The 23,948-nt window shown below is 47.1% G+C and overlaps 1 protein-coding gene across 1 annotated transcript in view; it reads right to left on the reverse strand.

The window, feature by feature from the left end:
* Iqck (IQ motif containing K) overlaps nt 1-23,948 on the reverse strand; it is a 118,975-nt gene that overhangs the window by 38,923 nt on the left and 56,104 nt on the right. The window contains exon 7 of the mRNA XM_059268164.1: nt 16,291-16,375. Coding sequence (XP_059124147.1) covers nt 16,291-16,375 — 85 coding nt within the window. The remainder of the gene's footprint in view (nt 1-16,290; nt 16,376-23,948) is intronic.

Here is a 23,948-nt window from a genome sequence, read left to right on the forward strand (position 1 = left end):
TAATTTAGTCTGTATTGTAGCCCTTGAGCTCGAGCAGTGACAATAAAAACTATCAATGCTGAGTGCTGCCATTCTATTCCTGATGTAAGCAATGGCTTAAGAGTTGTCCTAATGCAAGGTCAAGTTTGAAAGCCAGTGCCTCCTCTGTTGGGGCTCTCAAAGGGTGTTCTTCAGACTGCCAGTGTTCCTGGTTCCTGAGAACCTGTATGAAATTCAAGTTCCCAGGACCCGCCCAGCCCTCCTGAGTCTGGGGGATGGGCCCTGCCATCTGTGAAAAGTTCTGGTGCAGGCTAAAGATGGAGAACCCCTGCATAGCTGGGGCCTGGTGATGTGGGTCGATAGCCCTAGCTCTCAGGAAGATGAGGCAAGTGTGGGTTTGTGGGTTTGAGGACAGCCTGGGCTACATAATGTGACACTGTCTCAAAATAAGTAAATAAATATAGAGCTGGGGATACAGCCTAGGGGTAGAGCTCTTGCCTGGCATGCCTGAGGCTCTGGGGTCCGTCCCTAGTACTGGGGACAAGAGAGAGGAAAAAGAAGGAAAGCTCCTGCACTGTACCCTTGGTGAGTCACCTGGGTTCTTATCTAAAAAACAAACAATAATAACAAAAACCATTGTCACTCTTATCATTAAATGATGGACTCTGGAGCTGGACATACTACTCGGTTGGTTGAGTTCTTGCTTAGCACAAAGCTCTGGTTTCTGGGTTTGATCTCCAGCTCCAAATGAAACAGATTTGGTGTCATATTATAATCCAGACTAAAGGTAGAGGCAGGAGGGTCATGAAGTTCAAGGCCATCTTTGGCTGCATGAGCCCCACCCCCATATACATATGGTAGTCTATCCCCTACCTTTGAATCCATGCAACCTCATGGCTTGCTCTGACCAACAGAAGGAAACGGAAGTGCTGCTGTATAAATTTCACAATCTATGCTATTCACCCAAAGAAACTCAACCACAGCAGTGAAACTGACCTGTGAACTTTTGCCTTTAAAGGAAAGTGCTCCTGAGAGGCAGAGAAGGTCAGCTACCAGGGTGCCAAGCAGAATGCCGGGTACCTGACTTTCTGGTCTCTCCTTGCCAAGCTGCCCAGAGCAGACCCATCACAAGTCCCCACTAGTGTATTCTCTGCTATCACCATACAACTTTTTGACATTGGAACACAACATTGAGGTTTGTAAATGTGATGGACTTCATTCACAGCTATCTGGATAGACATGGCCCTTAGGCTGCAAGCTAGGCATGCTTGAAAGCTGAAAGGTCTTTATCATTTGCTTGTTGTTTGTTTTGAGACAAGTTCTCACTGTGTGGTAGCCCAGGCTAGACTCTTATCTCCTGATACTCTTTCCTCAGATTCTTGAGTGTTCAAATTTTGAGACATGTTCTCATGTAGTCTAGGCTGGCCTTGACTGAACTCAATATGTAGCCAAGGGTGGCTTTTAACTTCTGATCTTCCCGCCTCCACCTCCCAAGTGTTGGGATTACAGATATATGCCATCATGGCCTTGTTTTATCTGGTTCTGGAGATTGAACCTGGGACATCATGCATGCTAGGCAAGCATTCTACCAACTGGGCTACACCCCCAGCCCTTGAAGAAATTCTCGATAACTTTGAACAAAGGGCATTTTCATGTCACACTCTGCCTTGTAGATGATCTGGCTAGTCTTGGCCTTATGTGTTTTTTATTTGTTTGTTTTGTTTACTCTCCATCAAAACGCTATGAACTAGAATTCAGTATTATTGTTAGCCACATTTTGCAGATGACAAAGTGAGGCTCCAAGAAGTTCAATGCTAAATCAAGGAACGTGGCAATGGAGGTAGATGGCACTAGGGTTCTGAAGCCCAAATATCTACACCACCCCCCTGCACTGATGATGTAGGTGGAGTTTTCCTGTCCCACAGCTACTTTCAAATAATCACTCAGAGGCTTAATATTAATCACAAATGCTCAGCCAATAGCTCAGGCTTGTTACTACCTAACTTTTATATTTAAGAGTTATATATTTCTTATCTGTGCTTTGCCATGTAGCTCATGGCTTGTTATCTCATTTTCTACATGTCCTGCTGTTGCTTGAGAATTTCTCTCCAGCTCCCGCCACCAAGTCCCGCCAGTCCCAGAGCCCACTTATAAAATAAACATACAAACTCTTACATTATTTAAACTGCTTGGCCATTAGCTCAGGCCTGTTATTGTCTAGCTCTTACTCTTATATTTAGCCCATTTCTATTAATCTTTACTTTGCCACATGGCTCATGGCTTACTGGTACCTTACATCTTCCTTGTCCTGATGGCGGCTGGCAGTGTCTCTCTCTCAGCCTTCCACTTCCCAGAATTCTTTTCCTTGTCCCGCCTATACTTCCTGCCTAGCCAATGGCCAATCAGTGATTTATTTACTGACCAATCAGCAACACACTTGACATACAGACCATCCCACAGCATCCTGCTTCCTCAGCGGCTGGCTGGTGTCTCCAAACTCCACTCTTCCTCCCAGTATTCTCTCTGTGTCAGGCTGTCTCCCCCAATCTCTTCTTGCAATCAGTTTTTTCTTTTTTCTTTTTTTTTTTTTTTTTTTTGAGTCAGAGTTTCTCTGTATAATAGCCCTGGCTGACCTGGAACTGACTGTGTAGACCAGGCTGGCCTCAAACTCACAGAGATCCACCTGCCTCTGCCTCCTGAGTGCTGGGATTAAAGGTGTGCACCACCACCGCCTGGCAATCAGTTTTTCTTATTAACAATGAGAGTAATACATATTCACAGTGTACGGAAGGATTATTCCACAGCATTCCTCTATTTTTTTTTAATTAAAAAGGAAGGTTTTAACCTTAACACAGTAAAACTATATATAACAAAACAGTTATTAAGAATTACAATTATAACATCCAGTCCATTTGCACTTGGAAAAATCAGAGAAAAGACTCCATTATCCATTCTGTTTTGGTGAATCCAAAGTGTTGTATCTAATTCACCTTCTCTCCTAACTTGTATTACCAACCCAAAAGATTTGTCACTCGAAATAGTTTAATAAGACACTGATTGGCCAGTAGCCAGGCAGGAATTATAGGCGGGATAACCAAACTAGGAGAATGAAGGGAAGAAGGGCTGAGTCAGGAGTGGCCAGTCAGATACAGAGGGGGCAGGAGATGAACGTGCCATGCTAATAAAGGTACCACCATGTGGCAGAGCATAAATAAGGAATATGGGTTAACTTAAAATGTAAGAGCTAGTTAGTAATAAGCTTGAGCTATTGGCTGAGCATTTGTAATTAATATTAAGCCTCTGAGTGATTATTTGAGAGCAGCTGTGGGACAGGAAAACTCTGCCTACTTGAAGACAACACCAACCCACTGCACTCATGACAACACCCACTGCACTCATGACAACATCAACCCAGTGCACTGATGACAACACCAACCCACTGCACTCATGATACCACCCAGTGCACTGATGACAACACCACCCACTGCATTGATGACAACACCAACCCACTGCACTGATGACACACCAACCCACTGCACTGATGACAACACCACCCAGTGCACTCATGACAACACCAACCCACTGCACTCATGACAACATCAACCCACTGCACTCATGACAACACCCACTGCACTCATGACAACACCAACCCACTGCACTCATGACAACATCAACCCACTGAACTCATGACAACACCAACCCACTGCATTCATGACAACATCAACCCACTGAACTCATGACAACACCCACTGCACTGAGGACAACACCAACCCACTGCATTCATGACAACACCCACTGCACTCATGACAACACCAATCCACTGCACTCATGACAACATCAACCCACTGCACTGATGACAACACCCACTGCACTCATGACAACACCAACCCACTGCACTGATGACAACATCAACCCACTGCACTCATGACAACACCCACTGCACTCATGACAACACCCACTGCACTGAGGACAACACCAACCCACTGCACTGATGACAACACCACCCACTGCACTGATGACAACACCACCCACTGCACTCAAGACGACATCAACCCACTGCACTCATGACAACACCACCCACTGCACTGATGACAACACCAACCCACTGCACTCATGACAACATCAACCCACTGCACTGATGACAATACCCAGTGCACTCATGACAACACCAACCCACTGCACTCATGACAACATCAACCCACTGCACTCATGACAACACCCACTGCACTCATGACAACACCAACCCACTGCACTCATGACAACACCAACCCACTGCATTCATGACAACACCCACTGCACTCATGACAACATTAACCCAGTGCACTGATGACAACACCAACCCACTGCACTCATGACACCACCCAGTGCACTGATGACAACACCACCCACTGCACTGATGACAACACCAACCTACTGCACTCATGACAACACCACCCACTGCACTCATGACAACACCAATCCACTGCACTCATGACAACATCAACCCACTGCACTCATGACAACACCCACTGCACTCATGACAACACCAACCACTGCACTCATGACAACACCAACCCACTGCACTGATGACAACATCAACCCACTGCACTCATGACAACACCACCCACTGCACTGATGACAACACCAACCCACTGCACTCATGACAACATCAACCCACTGCACTCATGACAACATCAACCCACTGAACTCATGAAAACACCCAGTGCACTCATGACAACACCAACCCACTGCATTCATGACAACACCCACTGCACTCATGACAACATTAACCCAGTGCACTGATGACAACACCAACCCACTGCACTCATGACACCACCCAGTGCACTGATGACACCACCCACTGCACTGATGACAACACCAACACACTGCACTCATGACAACACCACCCACTGCACTCATGACAACACCAATCCACTGCACTCATGACAACATCAACCCACTGCACTCATGACAACACCCACTGCACTGAGGACAACACCAACCCACTGCACTGATGACAACACCACCCACTGCACTGATGACAACACCAACCCACTGCACTCAAGACGACATCAACCCACTGCACTCATGACAACACCACCCACTGCACTGATGACAACACCAACCCACTGCACTCATGACAACACCAACCCACTGCACTGATGACAACACCCAGTGCACTCATGACAACACCAACCCACTGCACTCATGACAACATCAACCCACTGCACTCATGACAACACCAACCCACTGCACTCATGACAACACCACTCACTGCACTCATGACAACACCACCCACTGCACTCATGACAACACCAACCCACTGCACTCATGACAACACCAACCCACTGCACTCATGACAACACCACCCAGTGCACTGAGGACAACACCACCCACTGCACTGATGACACCACCACCCACTGCACTCATGATAACACCAACCCACTGCACTCATGACAACACCACCCACTGCACTGAGGACAACACCACCCACTGCACTCATGACAACACCAACCCACTGCACTCATGACAACACCACCCACTGTACTCATGACAACACCAACCCACTGCACTCATGACAACACCAACCACTGCACTCATGACAACACCAACCCACTGCACTCATGACAACACCAACCACTGCACTCATGACAACACCAACCACTGCACTGATGACAACACCACCCACTGCACTCATAGCACCACCAACCCACTGCACTCATGACAACACCAACCACTGCACTCATGACACCACCACCCACTGCACTCATGACAACACCAACCCACTGCACTCATGACAACACCACCCACTGCACTGATGACAACACCAACCCACTGCACTCATGACAACACCAACCCACTGCACTCATGACAACACCACCCACTGCACTGATGACACCACCACCCACTGCACTCATGACAACACCACCCACTACACTGATAACAACACTAACCCACTGCACTCATGACAACACCACCCACTGCACTCATGACAACACCAATCCACTGCACTCATGACATCAACCCACTGCACTCATGACAAGATGGAAAGGAGTTGCTTACAGTCTGAAAAGCTGACAAGCATTTGGGGGCATATACCCGAAAACATTCTTGTTACTGTATTTAAATAACTACAGGAATGAGTGAGGGAAGAGGAAGGAGGGGCCTGGCCTGAGATCTGATCCCAGAGCAGCCCAAGGTCCCTATTTATAGTACTGTGGCCTATTTCAGCCTGCTAAGTGGCCAGACATTGCCCCAAGAAGGAGGCCTGAATGGGGACCATGGCAACTGGGTGCCTTCTTTCTGGGGCACCAGAGTCCTGCTGGGCACAGGCAGAAGTTTCTATCCTGAGCAAAAAGATGGTTTAAAAAATAACAGATTTTCTCAAGCAAGAAAAAAAAATCAACAGAAACCAAGTACTTAAGGAACACCAATCCACTGCACTGATGCATCAAGAAATAAGCAGGAATATATTCTTATAGGAGTGAATGTATGGGTCATAGCTTTCAACAAAGCCACACCCTCACTGCTAGCAGGGTAGGGGTGCCCTGAGAGGTGAGAATGAAAGGTAGGGGACCACAGGGATACAGCTGTTGGCTCCATTTTTCAGGAAAGGAAAACTGACTAACTTAAATAGTGATAGTTATAAAGCTAGCACGCCAAAATGCAACCCTCTTTACCCAGGCTGCTCTCTCTGGGTTAAGAAACGGCTTTTTGTGCTGGGGATGATTAATGCTTTCCTCTAATGTTTGGGAGGCAGGAAAAGCGGGTCCACAAGGCCAAGACCAGCTAGCTCAACTGCACAGCGAGCATAGTCTCAACCAACAAAGCTACATAGATGGTGGGAGGAGCTCCCTAAAGAGCTGTACGAAGTTAATGGTCACTGGATCATATGGGGGTGCGGGGGGAGAGAAAATAGAAGGAACCTAGTTGGGAAGATAAAACAAATCAACAGGAGTGCGGGGGGGTGGGGGTGAGTGAGCAAAACACTTTATGTACATGTATGAAAGTGTCATGATGAAACCCATTAATATACAGAACAATAAGTATGTGACAGAAAATCACAGAGGTCACTTTGACCCAGGAGGTCTGGAGTGGTGCCCGAGGCCCTGCCTTCCAACTAGCCCAGGGGAAGATGTCATCAGCAGTGGACTACAAGCTGAACAGCAAGGTTTGCAAACATCACCATGTGGCTTCTCCTTTTCTCCCATGGAAATAATAGTGTGCACCATTAGGCTATTATTTTTTTTTAAGTTTTTTGAGACAGGGTCTCCCTGTGTAACCCTGGATGACCTGGAACTCACTCTGTAGACCAGGCTGGCCTCGAACTCAAGAGATCCACCTGCCTTTGCCTCTTGTGTGCTGGGGTTTAAAGGTGTATGCCACCACTGCTCAGCTTCCAGATTATGTTATAAAAGATATTTCTGTGGGGCTCTAAGGGTCACACATACCTTCTATGGCACAGTATGGGAAAGGTCTCTGCAGAAGTGTGAATCCTAGTGGGTGTGGGCTGGGGAGCAGGCTCAGTTGGTAAGAACCTGAGTTCCAGTCCTAAAACCCATATAGAAAGTGGGCACAGTGCCAAGTACTTACCTCCCCCAGTGCTGGAGAGGCAGAGGCAAGAGGATCTCTGGGCTTGCAGGGAAGCCAGCCCAGCATACATAGCAAGTTCCAGGGCAGTGAGAAATTGTGTCTCAAAATACACGGTGGATGATGCCTGGAAAATGTCACTTGGGAAATGGGCCTCTGCATGGATGTGCACCATGTGCACCTTATATATACAAACCCTAGGGACCAGGGATTTGGGGGAGCCACCACATCTGGAGGCTACCAGTCTCCTCAAGAAGTCAGTGAGATCATGTGACTCCTCTACCCACATTCCAGCAGCCTACTGAAAGCTGGTTCCAGGGGTCCAGTCTTTGAATAATTCTTCTCCTCTTCTACCACTCATCCCCATCCCACTCCCATTACCTACACTGACCTTCAAATACATCTAGCACCTTCCACTTCTTTGTGCCTCAACACTTGCTCTGGCCATGAGATGCACCTAGGCCTTGAGACCCATGGTGTTTTAGTCAAGGTTACTATTGCTGCAATGAAACACCACAACCAAAGCAAGTTGGGGGCGGGGGCAAAGGATTGATTTGGCTTACACTTTCACATCCCTGCTCAGCATCGAAGGAAGTCAGGACAGGAACTCAAGCAGTGCTGGGAACCTGGAGTCAGGAGCTGATGCAGAGGCCATGGAGGCGTGCTGCTTACTGGCTTGCTCCTTGTGGCTTGCTCAGTCTGCTTTCTTATAGAACCCAGGACCACCAGCTCAGGAATGGCATCACCCACAATGGGCTGGGTCCTCCCACATCAATCAATCACTAATCAAGAAAATGCCTGCGGGCGGTGGTGGCGCACGCCTTTAATCCCAGCACTCGGGAGGCAGAAGCAGGCGGATCTCTATGAGTTCAGGCCAGCCTGGTCTACCAAGTGAGTTCCAGGAAAGGTGCAAAGCTACACAGAGAAACCCTGTCTCGAAGAAAAAAAAAAAAAAAAAAAAAGATAAGAAAATGCCCTACAGCTAGATCTTATAGAGGCATTTTCTCAGCTGAGGCTCCCTCCTTTCAGATGACTCTAGTTTGTGTCAAGTTGACCTAAAACCAGCTGGCACACGTCGTGTGTGTTTTGCTCACCCCTCTGAGAGCTTTCAAACTCTGCTATGAAAAGCACATGCCCCTGATGACCTGCTGAGGCTCTAGAACGAAACTGAATAGAACACATCACATAATCTCCAGAGCCCAGTCCAGATGCACTGCAATCTGTCTGATCACCATCCGTGTGAAAAGAGACTCATATTGCAGGCCACTGGCTTTGGGGTGATTTATTAAGTGGTATCATTTTGACAATACCTGATGAACTTTTTTTCTTTTTCTTTTTTTTTTGTCAGGATGCTAGGGATGAAACTCAGGGCCTCGAGTACAGTAAGCATGTGCACTATCACTGAGCATCACCCCAAGCATCTCTGTTTCTTACGTGTGTGTGTTCATGCATAAGTATGTGCACCTGTATGTGGAGGTGAGAGGATCACCTCCTAGGTTTGTTATCATTTTGATTTTTGGTTTTCTTTGAGACAGAGTCTCTCACTGGCTTGGAACTCAATCAAGCAGGCTACGGAAGTTGACCAGGGAGCCCATCCCTCTGTCGCCACCTTCTGAGTGCTGGGATTACAAGAGGGGTCTCACCACACACACCCAGCACTTTTTCCAGGAGGTTTACAGCTTGAACTCCCCATGCCTGCACAGCAAGCACTTTGCCAACTAAGCTACTGCCCCAGTACCCTTCTCCCCTTTCAGAGACAGGCAGTAATGTGTCTTAGGCTGGCCTGGAACTCCTGGAGTAGCTGAGGATGACCTTCAAAGTGCTAGGATTAGTGGCCCTTAACTCATAGCAAGCCCCTTGCCTCACTCTCCCAAGTGCTAGGATTTCAAGTATACACGACCACACAAGGTTCATTTCTTCACTGTCACCTACGTGTTTGTTTGTACTGACTGGCAGCCTATTGTAGGAATGTAAGCAGGGACTTTGCCTTATTTCCCAAAGCATGTGCAGTGTCTGAAGCAGAGCTATCTGCCTACTAAGGAGGACTATTAGTGAATGAACTGTCTAAACTCTTCTGCTATACCAGCTTCAATGAGCTAGAATCAGATGCAGAGTAAATAACTTCAAAGCAATTATACAATAAAAAACAATTGTCTTCTAAAGGTATTCTAGGCAGCACACAGTCAATTGGCCAGATAAGTGTGACTCACACAAAGCTGTTTCCTACCACCCGAGTCAGCTGCCATCTGCCCTCACCTGGGCCCCTGCATGAGAACGGAAGTGCTGCTTTTTGTGATGTGGGTTCACCTAGTTGTGCTTCTGTCCCCAGAGGAAAGAATAGGGAGAGAGGTCTAAAAACCAACACAAAGGGAGGAAACACGCCAGGCCCTCCCTAAAGCAGCTGCACCAGGGACGCCCTCTCTAAAAGGGAAGGAAGCTCCAGAAAGCCCAAGAGCCAACCGGAAATATAAAGGAGCCGGGCAATCAAGAGAAGGAGGGGAGCTGCAATGTGACTCAGCAGGCAGAGCACGTGCATAGAATGCATAAGACCATGGGTTCAAGTCCCGGCACCAGTATAAAGTGGGTGTGCAATCAAGGGGTGGAGGCAAGAGGATCAAGAGTTCCAGGCCAAGGGGGCTGGGTTGATGGCTCAGTAGTTAAGAGCACTGGCTGCTCTTCCAGAGGACCTGAGTTCAATTCCCAGCACCTACATGGCAGCTCACAACTGTCTGTAACTCCAGTTCCAGAGGATCTGACACCTTCACACCAATTCACATAAAATAAATGTCTATAATCCCTACATTCAGGAGGTAGAGGACAGACGAGCATGAATTCACAGTCATTCTCGGCTACACAGAGACTTCAAGGCCAACTTGAGCTACAAAGACCCAGACTAAAGACAAATTAGTAAATAAATAAAAATCCTAAAACACCATCCATACCGCTGTCCATAGTGCTGACAGAGTAGCCTTACTATGTCAGACAACTTCTCTGCCCAAGTGGTGATATTCTCCCAACCCTGCAGTGCTGGGGACTGAACCCTGCTGCTAAGCTAGGGACACTGGGCTACATCCCCAGGTCCTCAACAACAACAAAGTCTTAGCCTAGAGTCAGGTGTGGTGGTCCATGCCAGTGATCCCAGCACTCAGGTACACGCAGAGTGGTGCCTTATTAAGGAAAATAGAACCAACAACCACAATAACAGTATAGCTGATGCTATCATGGCTACCTATAAAAATTCAAATACATTATTTCAACAACTATGTATGAGACAGCCTAAAGAAAGGTTTCTGTGGATGAGTCTGGTGGTGGAGAAAGCATGTGGTAGCCAGAGGCACTGAAAACACAGAAGTCTGAAAAAGGCAAGTGGATCCACTTAGGAGAAATCCATCCTAGGAATTCAATTTCACCAGCAAGCTGGGGCCAAAATTGCTCTTCAAATCAGAAAGGACGCGGCCAGCCACTAAGGCTTCAGAGAGGTGGCCACACACCAGCCAAAGGGGACTGGTTGTAATCTGATGCAAGCAATCCTGTCCCCACCCCCACCCCCCACCCCCCACCCCGTGTTTAACATTCCTTTTGCACAATCCCATGTCTGACTTGGGATGGCAGGGTCTGTGCACCTGCTAGCAGATATCAGTGTCAGAAGGAGATTCCATCTTCCCTGCAGGACACGCGCACAAACCTGGAGCTGATGTCTGGGGTCCAGGCTGCACGGGGGTGGGGGTTGTCATCTCAACCTTCTTCAGTTTCTCAAATTGCAAGGCTTGCTGAGGAGCTGGGTCCCACATACCTTTGATAAAATGAATCCTCTCTCTCTCTCTCTCTCTCTCTCTCTCTCTCTCTCACACACACACACACACACACACACACACACACACACAGAGAGAGAGAGAGAGAGAGAGAGAGAGAGAGAGAGAGAGAGTAAATACATTACCCCCTCCCCCTAATTTCAATGTAGCCTCTTCCCAAGTGCCATCTCTGGGAGATTAATGGGGGCAGCTGTTAAGGTCAAGGATCTTGGTGCATGAGCGGCTCCCCCCAGGAGCTCATGTTTAAGTGCCTGTGTAAATCACAGAGGAGGGCTCATAAAATGGAACAAACTCGTTTGTTATTCATTCTTGAAGATGATTTAAGGATTCAGTTACTCATTTATAAAATTCTAAGAGTGCACAATGTCAGCAGTGCTGGGCTGGAGTCAGCGGCAAATGAGCCCAACAGTCAAATGTCAAACAGATGCCTGTTGACTACCATGTTAAACAGGTGACGAGAAACGACAAGAAAGCAAGCAGAGTGGGTGTGATGAGAGGGTTCTGCCTTAGAAGAGGGGGCCAGGAAGACCCTGGAGAAGAGCCTCTGTGAGGAGAGAGAGAGCAATGTCTGGTGAGTGGCAGGTGGAAAGAATCAACAAGCACAAAGGCCCTGAGACAGGAGCCTGCCTGACATCACAGAGGAATGCAAGGAGGCCACACAGCTTGTTTAAAAGTCGCCTTCTTAAGGAAACTAGAACTGATAACCACAACAGCACAATGCTCTATGCCCAGCAGGACCACATTCCTCCCGTGGACTGACCTTCTTCCCATTTAACCTTCAGAGGCTCCAGTGAGTTTTGGAAGAAGGAAAAGCTGTCAGGCCTAGCAGCCCAGCCAGCTGCCCTCCTCACAGCCAACTTGCTCTTCCTGCTGTTCAGACGGGGCTGCGCTTTCCATGGGTGATGGGGAGGAAGTGGCAATGCTCTCCCTGGCATTCTCAGCTGTGTCTCCATCGCTGCTCAGCCTATAGCCTCGACACCCTCGCTGTGGTCAGCATCAGATCCCTACCTGCCAGGCTAGGGTGGGTCTTTTCCAAACAGAAAGGCCTGGTTTGGGGTGGGGACAGGTTAAATAACCCAAGTGGAAATGGCTCGAGCACCCATTGCCTGTGACTTAAAGTCCTCAGAATGCCCTGTCTTTTAGGCAGCCAGAGGGTCCTAGGTCTGAGATCAAAATGTTCACAGGACTTGAGGCCTGGTATTCCATATATATATATATATATATATATAAATATATATGCACATATTTATATATAATATTACATACATTAATATATATTAATTTTATTTTTTATTTATGTTTGTGTGTGTGTGTATGTGTGTGTGTGTGTGTGTATGGGTTCCTGTGCATGTGGGTGCCCTTGGAGGACAGAAAAGGGTGTTGGATTCCCTGGAGCTGAGTTATAGGCCGCTGTGAGAGGCCTGACGTGGACACTGGAAACTGAACTTAGGCCCTCTGCAAGATAGCAAGTGCTCTTAACCACTGAGCTATCTGTCCAGCCCCTGTCTGTAGTATTTTTTTGAATTATTATTTGTGGTACTGGACTAGACATGCTCTGTGTTTATTACTTTTGGTCTCTGAATATTACTGTATTGATTAATTATTTATTCCATGATTACTCCATCATTGAGTATTATCTGTGCACACACCTTACTAAATCTAAATTCTACACAGCTTCAGGAAGAAAATCCACAGACTCTGGGCCAAAGGGTCACTTCTAGATCACACACAGATGCCTCTCCCCTACCTCAGCTGGTCTCCAGCTATTGAGGGAAGGGATGGCCATAAACCTAGAGACAGGAGCTGCCAAGGCCAGTGGGGTTAAGTAAAGAATGGTAGAACAAACAGCCACTCAACCTCAATGCCCAAGCTTCTCAGAGCTTCAGAGGTGGGCAATCTGTGGGCCTGAATGACAGCCTCTGAGAGCTGTGCAATGCACAACCTACACACGGAGCAAGGGCCCACTCTTCCTATTTATTTCCTTCAGCATGATGTCCTTAGAACTCCACTGATCCCAGGCACGCTTCAGGCTCCCTCCCCATCTCTGCCTTCCTCCCTCCACTGAGCCATCAAAACTTGGGGGAATACACTGCTGGTGAGCACCTGGGCATGTCTCATGGTGAGACTCTGGCCTCTCTGGAGTAATTTAGCAATGAGAAGTGGTGGTGGAGGATGCTTAGTCTTTAAGCTATGAACGCCACCCACCACCAGCAATTAACCTTACAGACAAAATCAGTTGAGTGTGAGCAAGGACATTCTGCTTAAATTGCAACTTACAAAGCAGACAAAAATAAATGTTGAACTGCTTATGGGTCAACAGATTATAATTCAAGTTATCCACAGAAATAAAACACAGGTGCATATCACAGAACCATCAACATTCGTGGGGTGGATCTTTGCTGACAAGGCAAGTTATTCCCAATTTGTCAGGAAGAGGAGAGCATGGGCCCAGTGCAGTATTTTAAAACAAAGTAAAATTTCCCATATGAATAAGAAAATTCTAGGAGGCTAAATACCAATCAGTGATCTACATTGTTTATTTTTTCCATAATTGGTATGTATTATAAACACTTGCCACCAAGCCTGATGAATTCAGTTCCACCCCCAGAACCCACATGGTGAAAGAAAAGAATTAACTCCCAAACACTGTCCTCTAACCATCATACAGACACGGTGGCACAGACGTGCACATACACACTCATACACACACATTCACACTTGTAATAAATAAGTAAATGAATGTAAAGAATGTTTTTTAAAAGTAGATAGTGTGGCTGGGGCACATGACTTAGTGGGTAGAATGCTTGCCTAGCATTCATGAAGCTTTAACTTTGGTCTCCAGCATCATACAAAACCAGCTGGATCTTATAGTGACGTTTCCTCAACTGAGGGTCCTCCTTTCAGATATCCCTAGCTTGTGTCAAGCTAATATAAAACTAGCCAGCACAGACAGGAAGGGCTTATTTTGGCCTGTGGTTTAAAGGTGTAGTCCATCATGTTATGGAAGTTATGGCGGCAAGACCTTGAGGCAGCTGGTGACATTGATCCACAGTCAGGAAACAGACAGATGAATTTGCTCTCTCCTTTTTATTCAGCCCAGGACCCCAGCCCGTGGGATGGTGCTGTGCACATTCAGGGTTGGTCTTCCCACCCCAACTAAGCCTGTAGAAACACTGTCCCACGTGTACAAGAAGTGTCTCCTAGGTTACTTGAGATCCTATCACATCCACAGAGAAGACTCACCATCACAATAAGGTTCCTGTAATTCATGAACATGGAGAACAGGCTGGTGGCGGCTGGGGGCTGGGAGGGGACAAGGGAATGAGGAGTTGGTGCTTGATGTGAAAAGCATCAGCTGAGAAAGATGAAAAGCTCTGGAGATGGAGGTGCCGGTGATGCACGAGCTACACCGTGGATGTACTTAATGCTGACTAAAAATAAGAAGATGTTGAATCTGAGCAGTGCCACTGATGCCTCCCTTCAGCTGTGGGAGGGGGCACTGCCCCCCGGAACAGGCACTGTACACTCACCTGGGAGCTTGCTAATGTTGCTTTTCAATCACCGGATAGTTTAGAGGCTGCATACAATTTAGCACAGAGACATGTGGCACTCACTCCAATATGTCTTTGGCAATCCATTTTTTTTTTTTTTTTTTTGAGACAGGGTTTCTCTGTGTAGCTTTGCGCCTTTCCTGGGACTCACTTGGTAGTCCAGGCTGGCCTCGAACTCACAGAGATCTGCCTGTCTCTGCCTCCCGAGTGCTGGAATTAAAGGCATGCGCCACCACCATTTTTTAAAGTATATCTTTGCTGAAGGGCTTCACGACAGCGTGGATCAGGAACTCTTTAGAAGCTCACCTTTGACCTACACATTCTATTTCTAGAATTTCTCCTATGTTAAGTGGCCAGAAAAAGTTGCAAACCCGGCTGCCCACAGCTGTTAACAACACTGACTGTAATCATGGAGATCTGAAATAATCTCAACCTCTCAAATAGGAAAATTGTTTGAAAAACCAGTCACAACAGAAAAGGTGATTTTCTCCATGTGACATGTCCGCGGCATTCCATGTGTCGAGGTTTCCAGTGTATTGAGTTTGACCCCAAGATGCTGGTAATGACTGTGTCGTCAGCGACTCAGAAGTTTGTTTGCTTTATCTGAATTTTCTTGCTCTTTTCGAAAACAACGTGTGTTGCTCTCTGTTTACATGAAATAGTACCTTTTGGGTTTTGTTTGTATGTTTGTTTGTTTTTGTTTTTTGTTTTTGTTTGTTTTTTTGAGGTAGGATCTCTCTTTACAGCCCAGGGTGGTCTTGTTTGAACTTGTGGTCCTCATGGCTCTGCCTCCAAGTGCTGGGATTATGGGTGTGCACCACCATGTCTGGCTTGCAATACTATTTTTAGGCCAGACAGGCCAGTCAAACCCAACTTTAGAAAGTTGGAAGGTATTTGTGAGTGCGAGCATGAGTGTGTGAGTAGGCCTGAGTTTGAAGTCAGGGGTCTCCTAATGACTATCTTTATTTTTTGAAGCAGGTTTCTCACTGACACTGAATCTCATCCATTAAGCTACACCAGGTAGCCAATGAGCTTCAGAGATCTGCCTGCCTCCACCCTAACCACCTTTAGGATTACAGGCACAATGCCTAGTTTTTTATACGGATTCTGTGAATATGAATTCAGGATCTTAGCTCATATGACAGGCACTTTTACAACTGCCCCAACCCTCAAATGTATCTTTTATGATAATTGTAAAATAATTTTGATTAAAAAAAAATAAAATTCAAATCCCTCTGTTTGCAGAGACTCCAATCTCTGAGGTCGGTCTATATGTGAGCAACAGCATTCAATTTCAGATGAATCTGTTTTCCCACTGGCCCACCATGTCAGAACAAGTCCCAATCATGCTCAGTGTCACACTCACAGGTGGCCCTTACCAGATAGGCTCTCCAGAAGGACTGGATGATGATTGCTGCTTCTTCTTCTGTCAGTAACAGGGACAGGGGGATTGGTGGCCGGGGGCTGAAAAGCAATAAAATGGTCATAGTTCTGTGAGAATCCATCCTTCATCCTGGCAATGCCTTTGACAACATAATAGTCTTCCTGATTAAGAGCCTCATCCATCCCCATCTTAGAGGGCAAAAATGTCATTTTTGATGGAAGAGTGTATGCTTGAGTTAGCATTTCCTGTTAGATCTGGGATTTTTTTTCAAAATTGTTATTTTCTCTCTCTCTCTCTCTCTCTCTCTCTCTCTCTCTCTCTCTCTCTCTCTCTCTCTCCCCCCCCCCCCCGTCTCCCTCTCTCTCCCTCTCTCTCCCTTTCTCTCCCTCCCCCCCTCTCTCTCTGTATAGGGGGAACGTGTATCCAAGTCTGCACATGTGGAAGACAGAGGCTGACATCCAGTGTCTGCCCTGATTATGGTCCACTGTGGTTTTTGAAACAGGATCTTCAATTGAACTTGGAGCTCCTTGCTCCTTGGTTCAGCTGGCCAGGAGACACCAGGTACTGTCTCACGTCTGCCCCCTACACCCAGCTCTGGGGCATACCCACTACCACACTCGGCTTTTTACATGGGTCCTGGGGATCTGAACTCGGGTCCCCAAGCTTGCACAGCAAGCACTGTACTAGCTGAGCCACTTCCCAGGTCCAGTCAGTGTGTGCTCTTAAATCGGGGCTAGCCCAGTCTTCCCTTGAAGGACTCGGGCTACACGTTGGTCTTGAAGACGCAACATCCATGTCATCACCACAAGACTACATCGACATAGCACAAGAGACAGAACACCAGCCTTTGCAGGTGACATTGTAACTTAAGTACTGCATGAACCAGCTTGGCAGCTCACACACAGCATCCGGCCATTTAAGAGGTGAAGTGGGAAGAGCCTAAGTTCAAGTCAACCTTGACTACATATCAACTTTGAGGCTATGTGAGGCCTCTCAAAACAAAAACTCAAAGTAGTGGCAGGGGGCTGGGAAGTGCTCAGCGACTGAGCACGGGCCAGCCTAGCGTGCACAAGGCCTTGGGTTCAACCTCCAGGACAGAAAGAAAAAGAAAGAAAAAAGGGGGAGGGGGAGACAGGGAGAGAGAGAACCTTGATACAGTATGTTTGAGTGAATAAATGCTTTTAGATTATTCCAAAATAGAAGAAATCAAAGCCAGGAAGGCAGTGTGGTTCCCGAGACCCTGTCTAGGGGTGTAGTGTCGCAGCAGGCTCTGGCTTTCCGGCTGGCTGGCCGTCCTCCAATGGAGAATGAAGTAGACGTTTCTATAGAGATAATCAGCCCCTGCGAACACAGCTTTGGGAGAACCTTTCCCTAATGTTCACTTTCCACTTTTAGCCCCATCAGACGGTCTTTTGTTTGCTGCTTCTGGTTTTGCCTCTTCTTGCCTAAGAGCTGCTTTTCTGGCTGCAATGCTCTGCCCCTGGAGTGCCCTGCTTTCCACAGGCAGTGTCCTGCTCATCCATTCTTCCAGTGTCCATATGCTAGAAATCAGTGGTGTGTCACGGTCACTTCACATCCCTGAAGTGACTGCCCCTCACTAGATAAAACGGCTTCTAGAGACCTTGGCGTTTCTAAGGAGACCTTGGTCTGGCGGCAGTGAACTTAGAGAATAACACTGTAACAACCAACACCGACTGATATTTGCCGAGCACCTTCTGGCCCCACCAGGCCTGTTTCCAAGTTCCAGCCAACCTGGCCTTTCAGCTCCTCTGAAAAAGTGTCTCCAGAGCCCTGAGGCAGGAGGATAGCTGTGCAGGTTGCTCTCTTCTCCAGGACGCCCAGCAGAGGAGATGCAGGGCCCTACATCCCAGCCTGTGATCTGCTTACTCAGTCCTGCCCCATGGTGCGGGGCCACATCTGCCCTAAGATGAGAACACTTTTCCTTTATTTGTTCCAATGTGCCCGAGGGCTGGCTGGTTCACTCCTAGGCCTCTTCTGATTTCCACTCGAATGATATTTAAAACATCCAGTTCAGGGTCTACCTATTATTCTTCCTAGTTCTTGGCCCAATTTGGAAACAAATCTGTGTGCTTGTCTGATGAAGGTCCACATCTACAGGACTGAAAGCCATAGGCACACAGCCTGGTCTCTCGTTTGCTCCTCTTGGTATTGGCACTTCGGACAACACAGGCATGCAGCAGGCACTCAGTAGCTGTGGAGGCTGGCCACTGTGATCAGATATCTACAGGAACAACTTAAGGAAAGGGGGCGCTTATTTGGGCCCATGGTTTCAGAGGGGTTTCAGGTCCTCATGGTGGGGAGTGCATGAAGTCCTTGGCCATGTGACCGTGTGGTGGAGAGCCCTCATATCTAAGTTGTCTAGGAAACAGAGAGCTAGAATGAGACCAGGGCTAAACATGACTTTCCAAGTCCCTCCCCTGGTTACTTTCACCAGTCAGGCCCCACCTCCTAAAGGTTCCAGAACCTTCCAAATAGCACCACAAGCATGGCGTCCAGTATTCATAAGATGGACCTGTGGGTACATTTCAGATCGAAACACCAACAGCCTGGCTGTGGGCTAAGCACTGCGCAGCACATGGCTTCATTAAATCTTTACACCAGAAACAAGGGCTGCTGTGACCTTGTGTTTAGGGCTGAAAAGGCTGAGAGGCATGAGGAGGAGGAGGGTATGACAAAGGGAACTCACTCAAGGTCACTGACTGCTTCCTACCGAGAACGCAAGCTGTCCAGAAACAGGGAGTGACCAAAGAAGGGGAGAGACAGCTAGAAGGTCACGAACATGGAAGTGGAGTCTAGCAGCTGATGGACAATAGAAGAAAGCATGGCCACTTGCCTAGGCGTTTAAAAAAAAAAAAAAGTAGAGAAGGAAAGCCATAATCACAGAACACACTCCTCCCCTGACCTTCCAATGACAATGTAGCTAGCGGACTGTCATCTGTCCCAGTCTCCTCAGCAAAGTTCTATGTCAGGCTGCTTTAACAAAGGAGCGTCTGTGGCTGACATCTGAAGGGAGATTTGGGGACAGTGGCATTCTTCCCTGGCTGTAGGTATATCTCAGTTCTGACTCAGCGAATGCCAAAGTACCAGTATCCTGTTGGGGACCAGAGGGCGGAAGAACTGCAAAGCCGAGGCACTGGGGCCAGGCCAGCCCAACAAAGGGCCTTGTCCAGTAATGAGACCCAGAGCCGCTTTGCATCTCAATGACATGTGCAAAAGGCAAAATGAGATGGCTAATAGGCCTGTGAGGCAGTAACATGAGGCCACTTTTAGTGATGTCCCTGGCTTTCATGGCTAAATAATACAGTGCTGTCTCGTTCGCAAACAAGAGTAAGTGCGAGAGAGCTGGCGTGTATCAGGCTGAATGAAAAGGATCTGCTCTCCCAGTGAAGCGCCTGGGAATTATTTGCTTCAGTGGGCCAGCTTGAAGGGACAGATGCCATGCCAGGTCCTTCCCTATCTTGGAATCAGTGCAGCTGGCCTCGGGTCAGATAAAAATAAAGAGGCAAGCCTCATCACCAGGACGCTAGGGGCAAGAGAGATGAATGTGTCAATCACAGGAGGAGGCTGCTGCAAAGAGGCCCCTCATGGCTGGAGCTGGACATCCCCAGAGCAGACATTCTATTGCTGAGTGTCTCCAGGACGACTTGCCTTATTAGCAATGATGATCAGCATGACTGCCTCCCTTTCCTCTTAATTAAATGTATTTGCACCCTAAGAATCAGTGCTATAATCTTGAGAGGAGCAGAAACCAGTTTTCCTGATAGTGTGTGCGTTGTGTGGATTTAAAAATGTATTCACATGCTTTGCAGCTTTTGGCTGCAAAGTCAAAGATCTGCGGGCTGAGACGATATACCATGCTTGTGAACTGGGCAGTGAGAACAGGGCCAGAGAGCTGGCTCAGTGCTTAAGAGTACCAGCTGTGCAATCACTAAGACAAGAGTTCAGATCCCAGGGCCCACGCATCAAGCCCAATCTAGCCAATCTCTGAGAGATGTGACATTCTCTTCTAGTCCTCATGTGCACAGGTACATGCACCTGAGTCCCCACACACATGCTTGCACTCATAAACACACACTAAAAAGATCTGGGAAGGTAGTCCTCATCCATTTCTCTGTGCAGTTGTATGAATTACAGAGTCAGGTAGGAAGAAAGAAAGCTTGCTCAGGATTGAACATCAGATTTTAGATTAAATTTATGCTCCTTTCATTAAGTAAAAGAACTGTTTTCTTGGGACATAAAAGCAGGAATGACCCATATAGAAATCCATTTCCATCATCGTAAAGTCTCTTAATGGCCTAGGGTTGGGTGTGCTATCCACCTACTATATCTGGCAAGAGATGTGGCCCTCCACCTTAACTTCTGCCTTACTCTCTTACACTGTTTATTGGGCACTTACATTCTGGGGCAAGGGGTGCACGTGGGTGCGGGTAGATGTAGAAGGCAGACATTGATGTTGGCTGTCTTCCTTAATCTCACTCCATCTTATTTTTTTGAGGCACTCAAAAAAAAAATACCTGTAGCCCATTGATTCTGCTTGGCTGCCTGGCCAATGAGCAGCAAGGACTCCGTCCCCACCTCCACAGTACTGGGGCCACAGGTGTGTATAACTGTACCCAGCCTCTTTCCTGGGTACTAGAGATCTGAACAGTATTTTACAGATGGAGCCACCTCTCCAGCCCCCTCACAGCCTTAGGAATGTCAGCCACTGGCAGAAGTCCAATAGTCTTGCTGGAATTTTACCTCCAGACATATGGCTGTCTACCTCTTCAGATGGGATCTCCTAGGATCCTTTAAGTCCCAGAATTCTGTGACATGAGGAATTTCTTCAGAGGTCCATGCAGAACTTCTGAGTGCAGCCTTCCAGCATATTTAGAAATTGTGGTTAGCGGGCTGTGATCGGGCTTTCGCCTCCTCACTCACCCCCGCCCCAGGAAATCAACAAGCAGTGATTACTCCAGTCAGCTGAGTCACTGCCCTGGTTAGACACACAGCAGGGTGCTCAGCCAACCTCCTCACTGAAGCCCTAAGCCCAGATAACGGCCTACTGAACAGCCAGCAGCTGGGCCACATGCTCCCCCTGTGGGTAAGAGAGACAGGAAACCTCTTAAAGACCAGAACCAAGGGACTTGGTTTTTTGGGGTTTTTTGTTTGTTTGTTTTGTTTTGTTTTGTTTCATAAAATACACCCCAATTGTGATGTTATTTAGCTCACTTGTAACTAGTCATGTGCCTTTCCTAATGTGACTTTGGGAAACTTAACAATTGGCCTCCCACGCCCAAGGGTAAGTTCAGGTCAGGGTGTGTTGGGGGAGATCAAGCTTACCCACTCCAACCCTTTCCAAAACATCATTAGATTATTGATGTCACTGAGTATTGAACCCACGACCTTATGCATCTTAAAGATGCTCTACTACTGAGCTACACTCCAGATCTTTGCTTTTCTTTTAAAAATGCTTCGGACCCCCTTCTACTCTGTCAGTTTTGATTCTTACCCAGAATATTATTTTTAAAAACTAAGATTCGATACAAAGGATTACAGCAGACCAATTATATTAAAACAGAATTACCAAAATATTAGAAAAACTGGTGATATTGTGATACATGTGTGTAGTTGTTTGTTTGTTTGTTTGTTTGTTTGTTTTAATCTTTTACTCTTTGCTCTTAGGGGGGCTCAACACCCAGCTCCCAAATAAATCACACACATGGAGTCTTATTATTTCTTATGAATGCCTGGCCTTAGCTTGGCTTGTTTCTAACCAGCTCTTCTTAACTTCAATTATCCCATTTACCTTTTGCCTCTGAGCTTTTATCTTTATCCTATGTACCTTTCTTTACTTCTTACTCTGTGGCTTGCTGTGTAGCTGGGTGGCTGGCCTCAGGAGTCCTCTCACTCCTAGATCTTCTTCCTAAACTTCTCCTATTTATCCTCTCTGCTGCCAGCCCCACCTGTCCACCTATCCTTTCTCCTGCCTCACTATTGGCCGTTTAGCTCTTTATTAGACCATTGGGTGTTTTAGACAGGCAAAGTAATACAGCGTTGACAGAGTTAAGCAAATGCAAGATAAAGAATGCAACACATCTTTGCATCATTAAACAAATGTTCCACAGCATAAACAAGTATAACACATCTTAAAATAATATTCCACAACACGCGAGCCTCTAAATTAGGCACCTGTAACTATAACTAATATGGTGGGTCAACTACTGTACTTGAAAGGAGCCACAGGTGTAACTGGTATTTTGCCATCACTACACATCTGGAATGTGACAGGAAGCTATCAGTGACTGTGATACCTGTGACCAAGTCGATTCTAAGTGCTACAGACATGGTGGGAGCTTCTGCCAGACTCAGAAAAGACAGAGATTAGAGAAAGTCAAGAGCTAACATCCCCTTGTCTACATTCTAGGTCCCTGAGGTGGGGGAAGAGAGGAAGGGTAAGTTTTACATGCACCCAGAGGCTGGAGACTAAGACTTCAATTTAAACAGGAGGAAGCCCAGCAGTAAAGCAAGCAAGCAAGCAGGACCATTTAAAAGCCAGAATGAGGTCTGGGGAGATGGCTCAGTGGGTAAGCCACTTGCCCTACATGAAGGACTTTACACTGTGCCCATGTAAATCTGGGCACAGTGGCACACATCTGTAATCCCAGTGTCCTACAGCAAGACAGAGGAGAGTCCCTAGAAACACCAAGGCCAGCTAGCACAGCATTCACGGTGGCAAACAACAGAGATCCTGTCTCAACTAAGGTGTGATGTGAGGACCAGTTCTTTAGGTTGTCTTCTGACCTCTACGTATGCACCAAAGCAGACATGCGCCCACATTCACACGTGCACACACATATGCACACACCACGTACATCACAATCACACACACATACCAAAGCCAGAATGACCAGGAATGACATACAGAGTCTGACTGAAAAGTTATTAAAGGGGTCTTCCCAGATGGAAGAGGAATTCAGTAATATAGGCCTGCCACATGACTTTTCCTAGAGCTAGCGGGAGCATCAATGGACCAAAGCAAAAATTCCATTTGTCAAGCTGGATGAGCCAATCGGTTTAGTGGGGTTATTTACAGGAGTGTGGGTGACTCAAAGGCAGCTACCCCAGCAGAAAGTCCTACCCTGGCCTGGATGACTCACAAAAGAACTGCACTTTGTTTTCATCTTACACTTAACAATGAGGAGGGATCTCAGAAGAACTTCCTGAGCCCTCCACCTCCACAAGGGTATGTTAATAGCCCTGCCTCCCAAGAGCTCCCCAGTGGCTTCCAATGGGGTATCCCAGCTGCTGACTTAAGACAGCAATAGTCACATCAAACCCAGAGAGGATTTGCACACCAAGGCCTCCAAGTTGACGTCACCTCCACTAACACATGGTCCATCCCTGGCTTCTCCAGGTTGGGAGAACTCCTCATGGAGGTAATTCAGAAAGCAGCATGGCTGGCTGGGACCCAGCTACTTCCAATAGCATCTGATTCATGGGCATTCTTGTGGAGGGTCCTCGACCTACAGTATCCATGCTAACTCTCTGTAGTGTCGGAATTAAATCGCAGGACACCCAGTGGCCATGTGCAGAGAAATGGAGAATTATTGGCATGAAAAACCTATGTCCTGCATCAGAAATCCTGTGAAT

Source organism: Peromyscus eremicus, chromosome 1, assembly GCF_949786415.1.
Source record: "Peromyscus eremicus chromosome 1, PerEre_H2_v1, whole genome shotgun sequence".
NCBI classification, from domain to species: Eukaryota; Metazoa; Chordata; class Mammalia; order Rodentia; family Cricetidae; genus Peromyscus; species Peromyscus eremicus.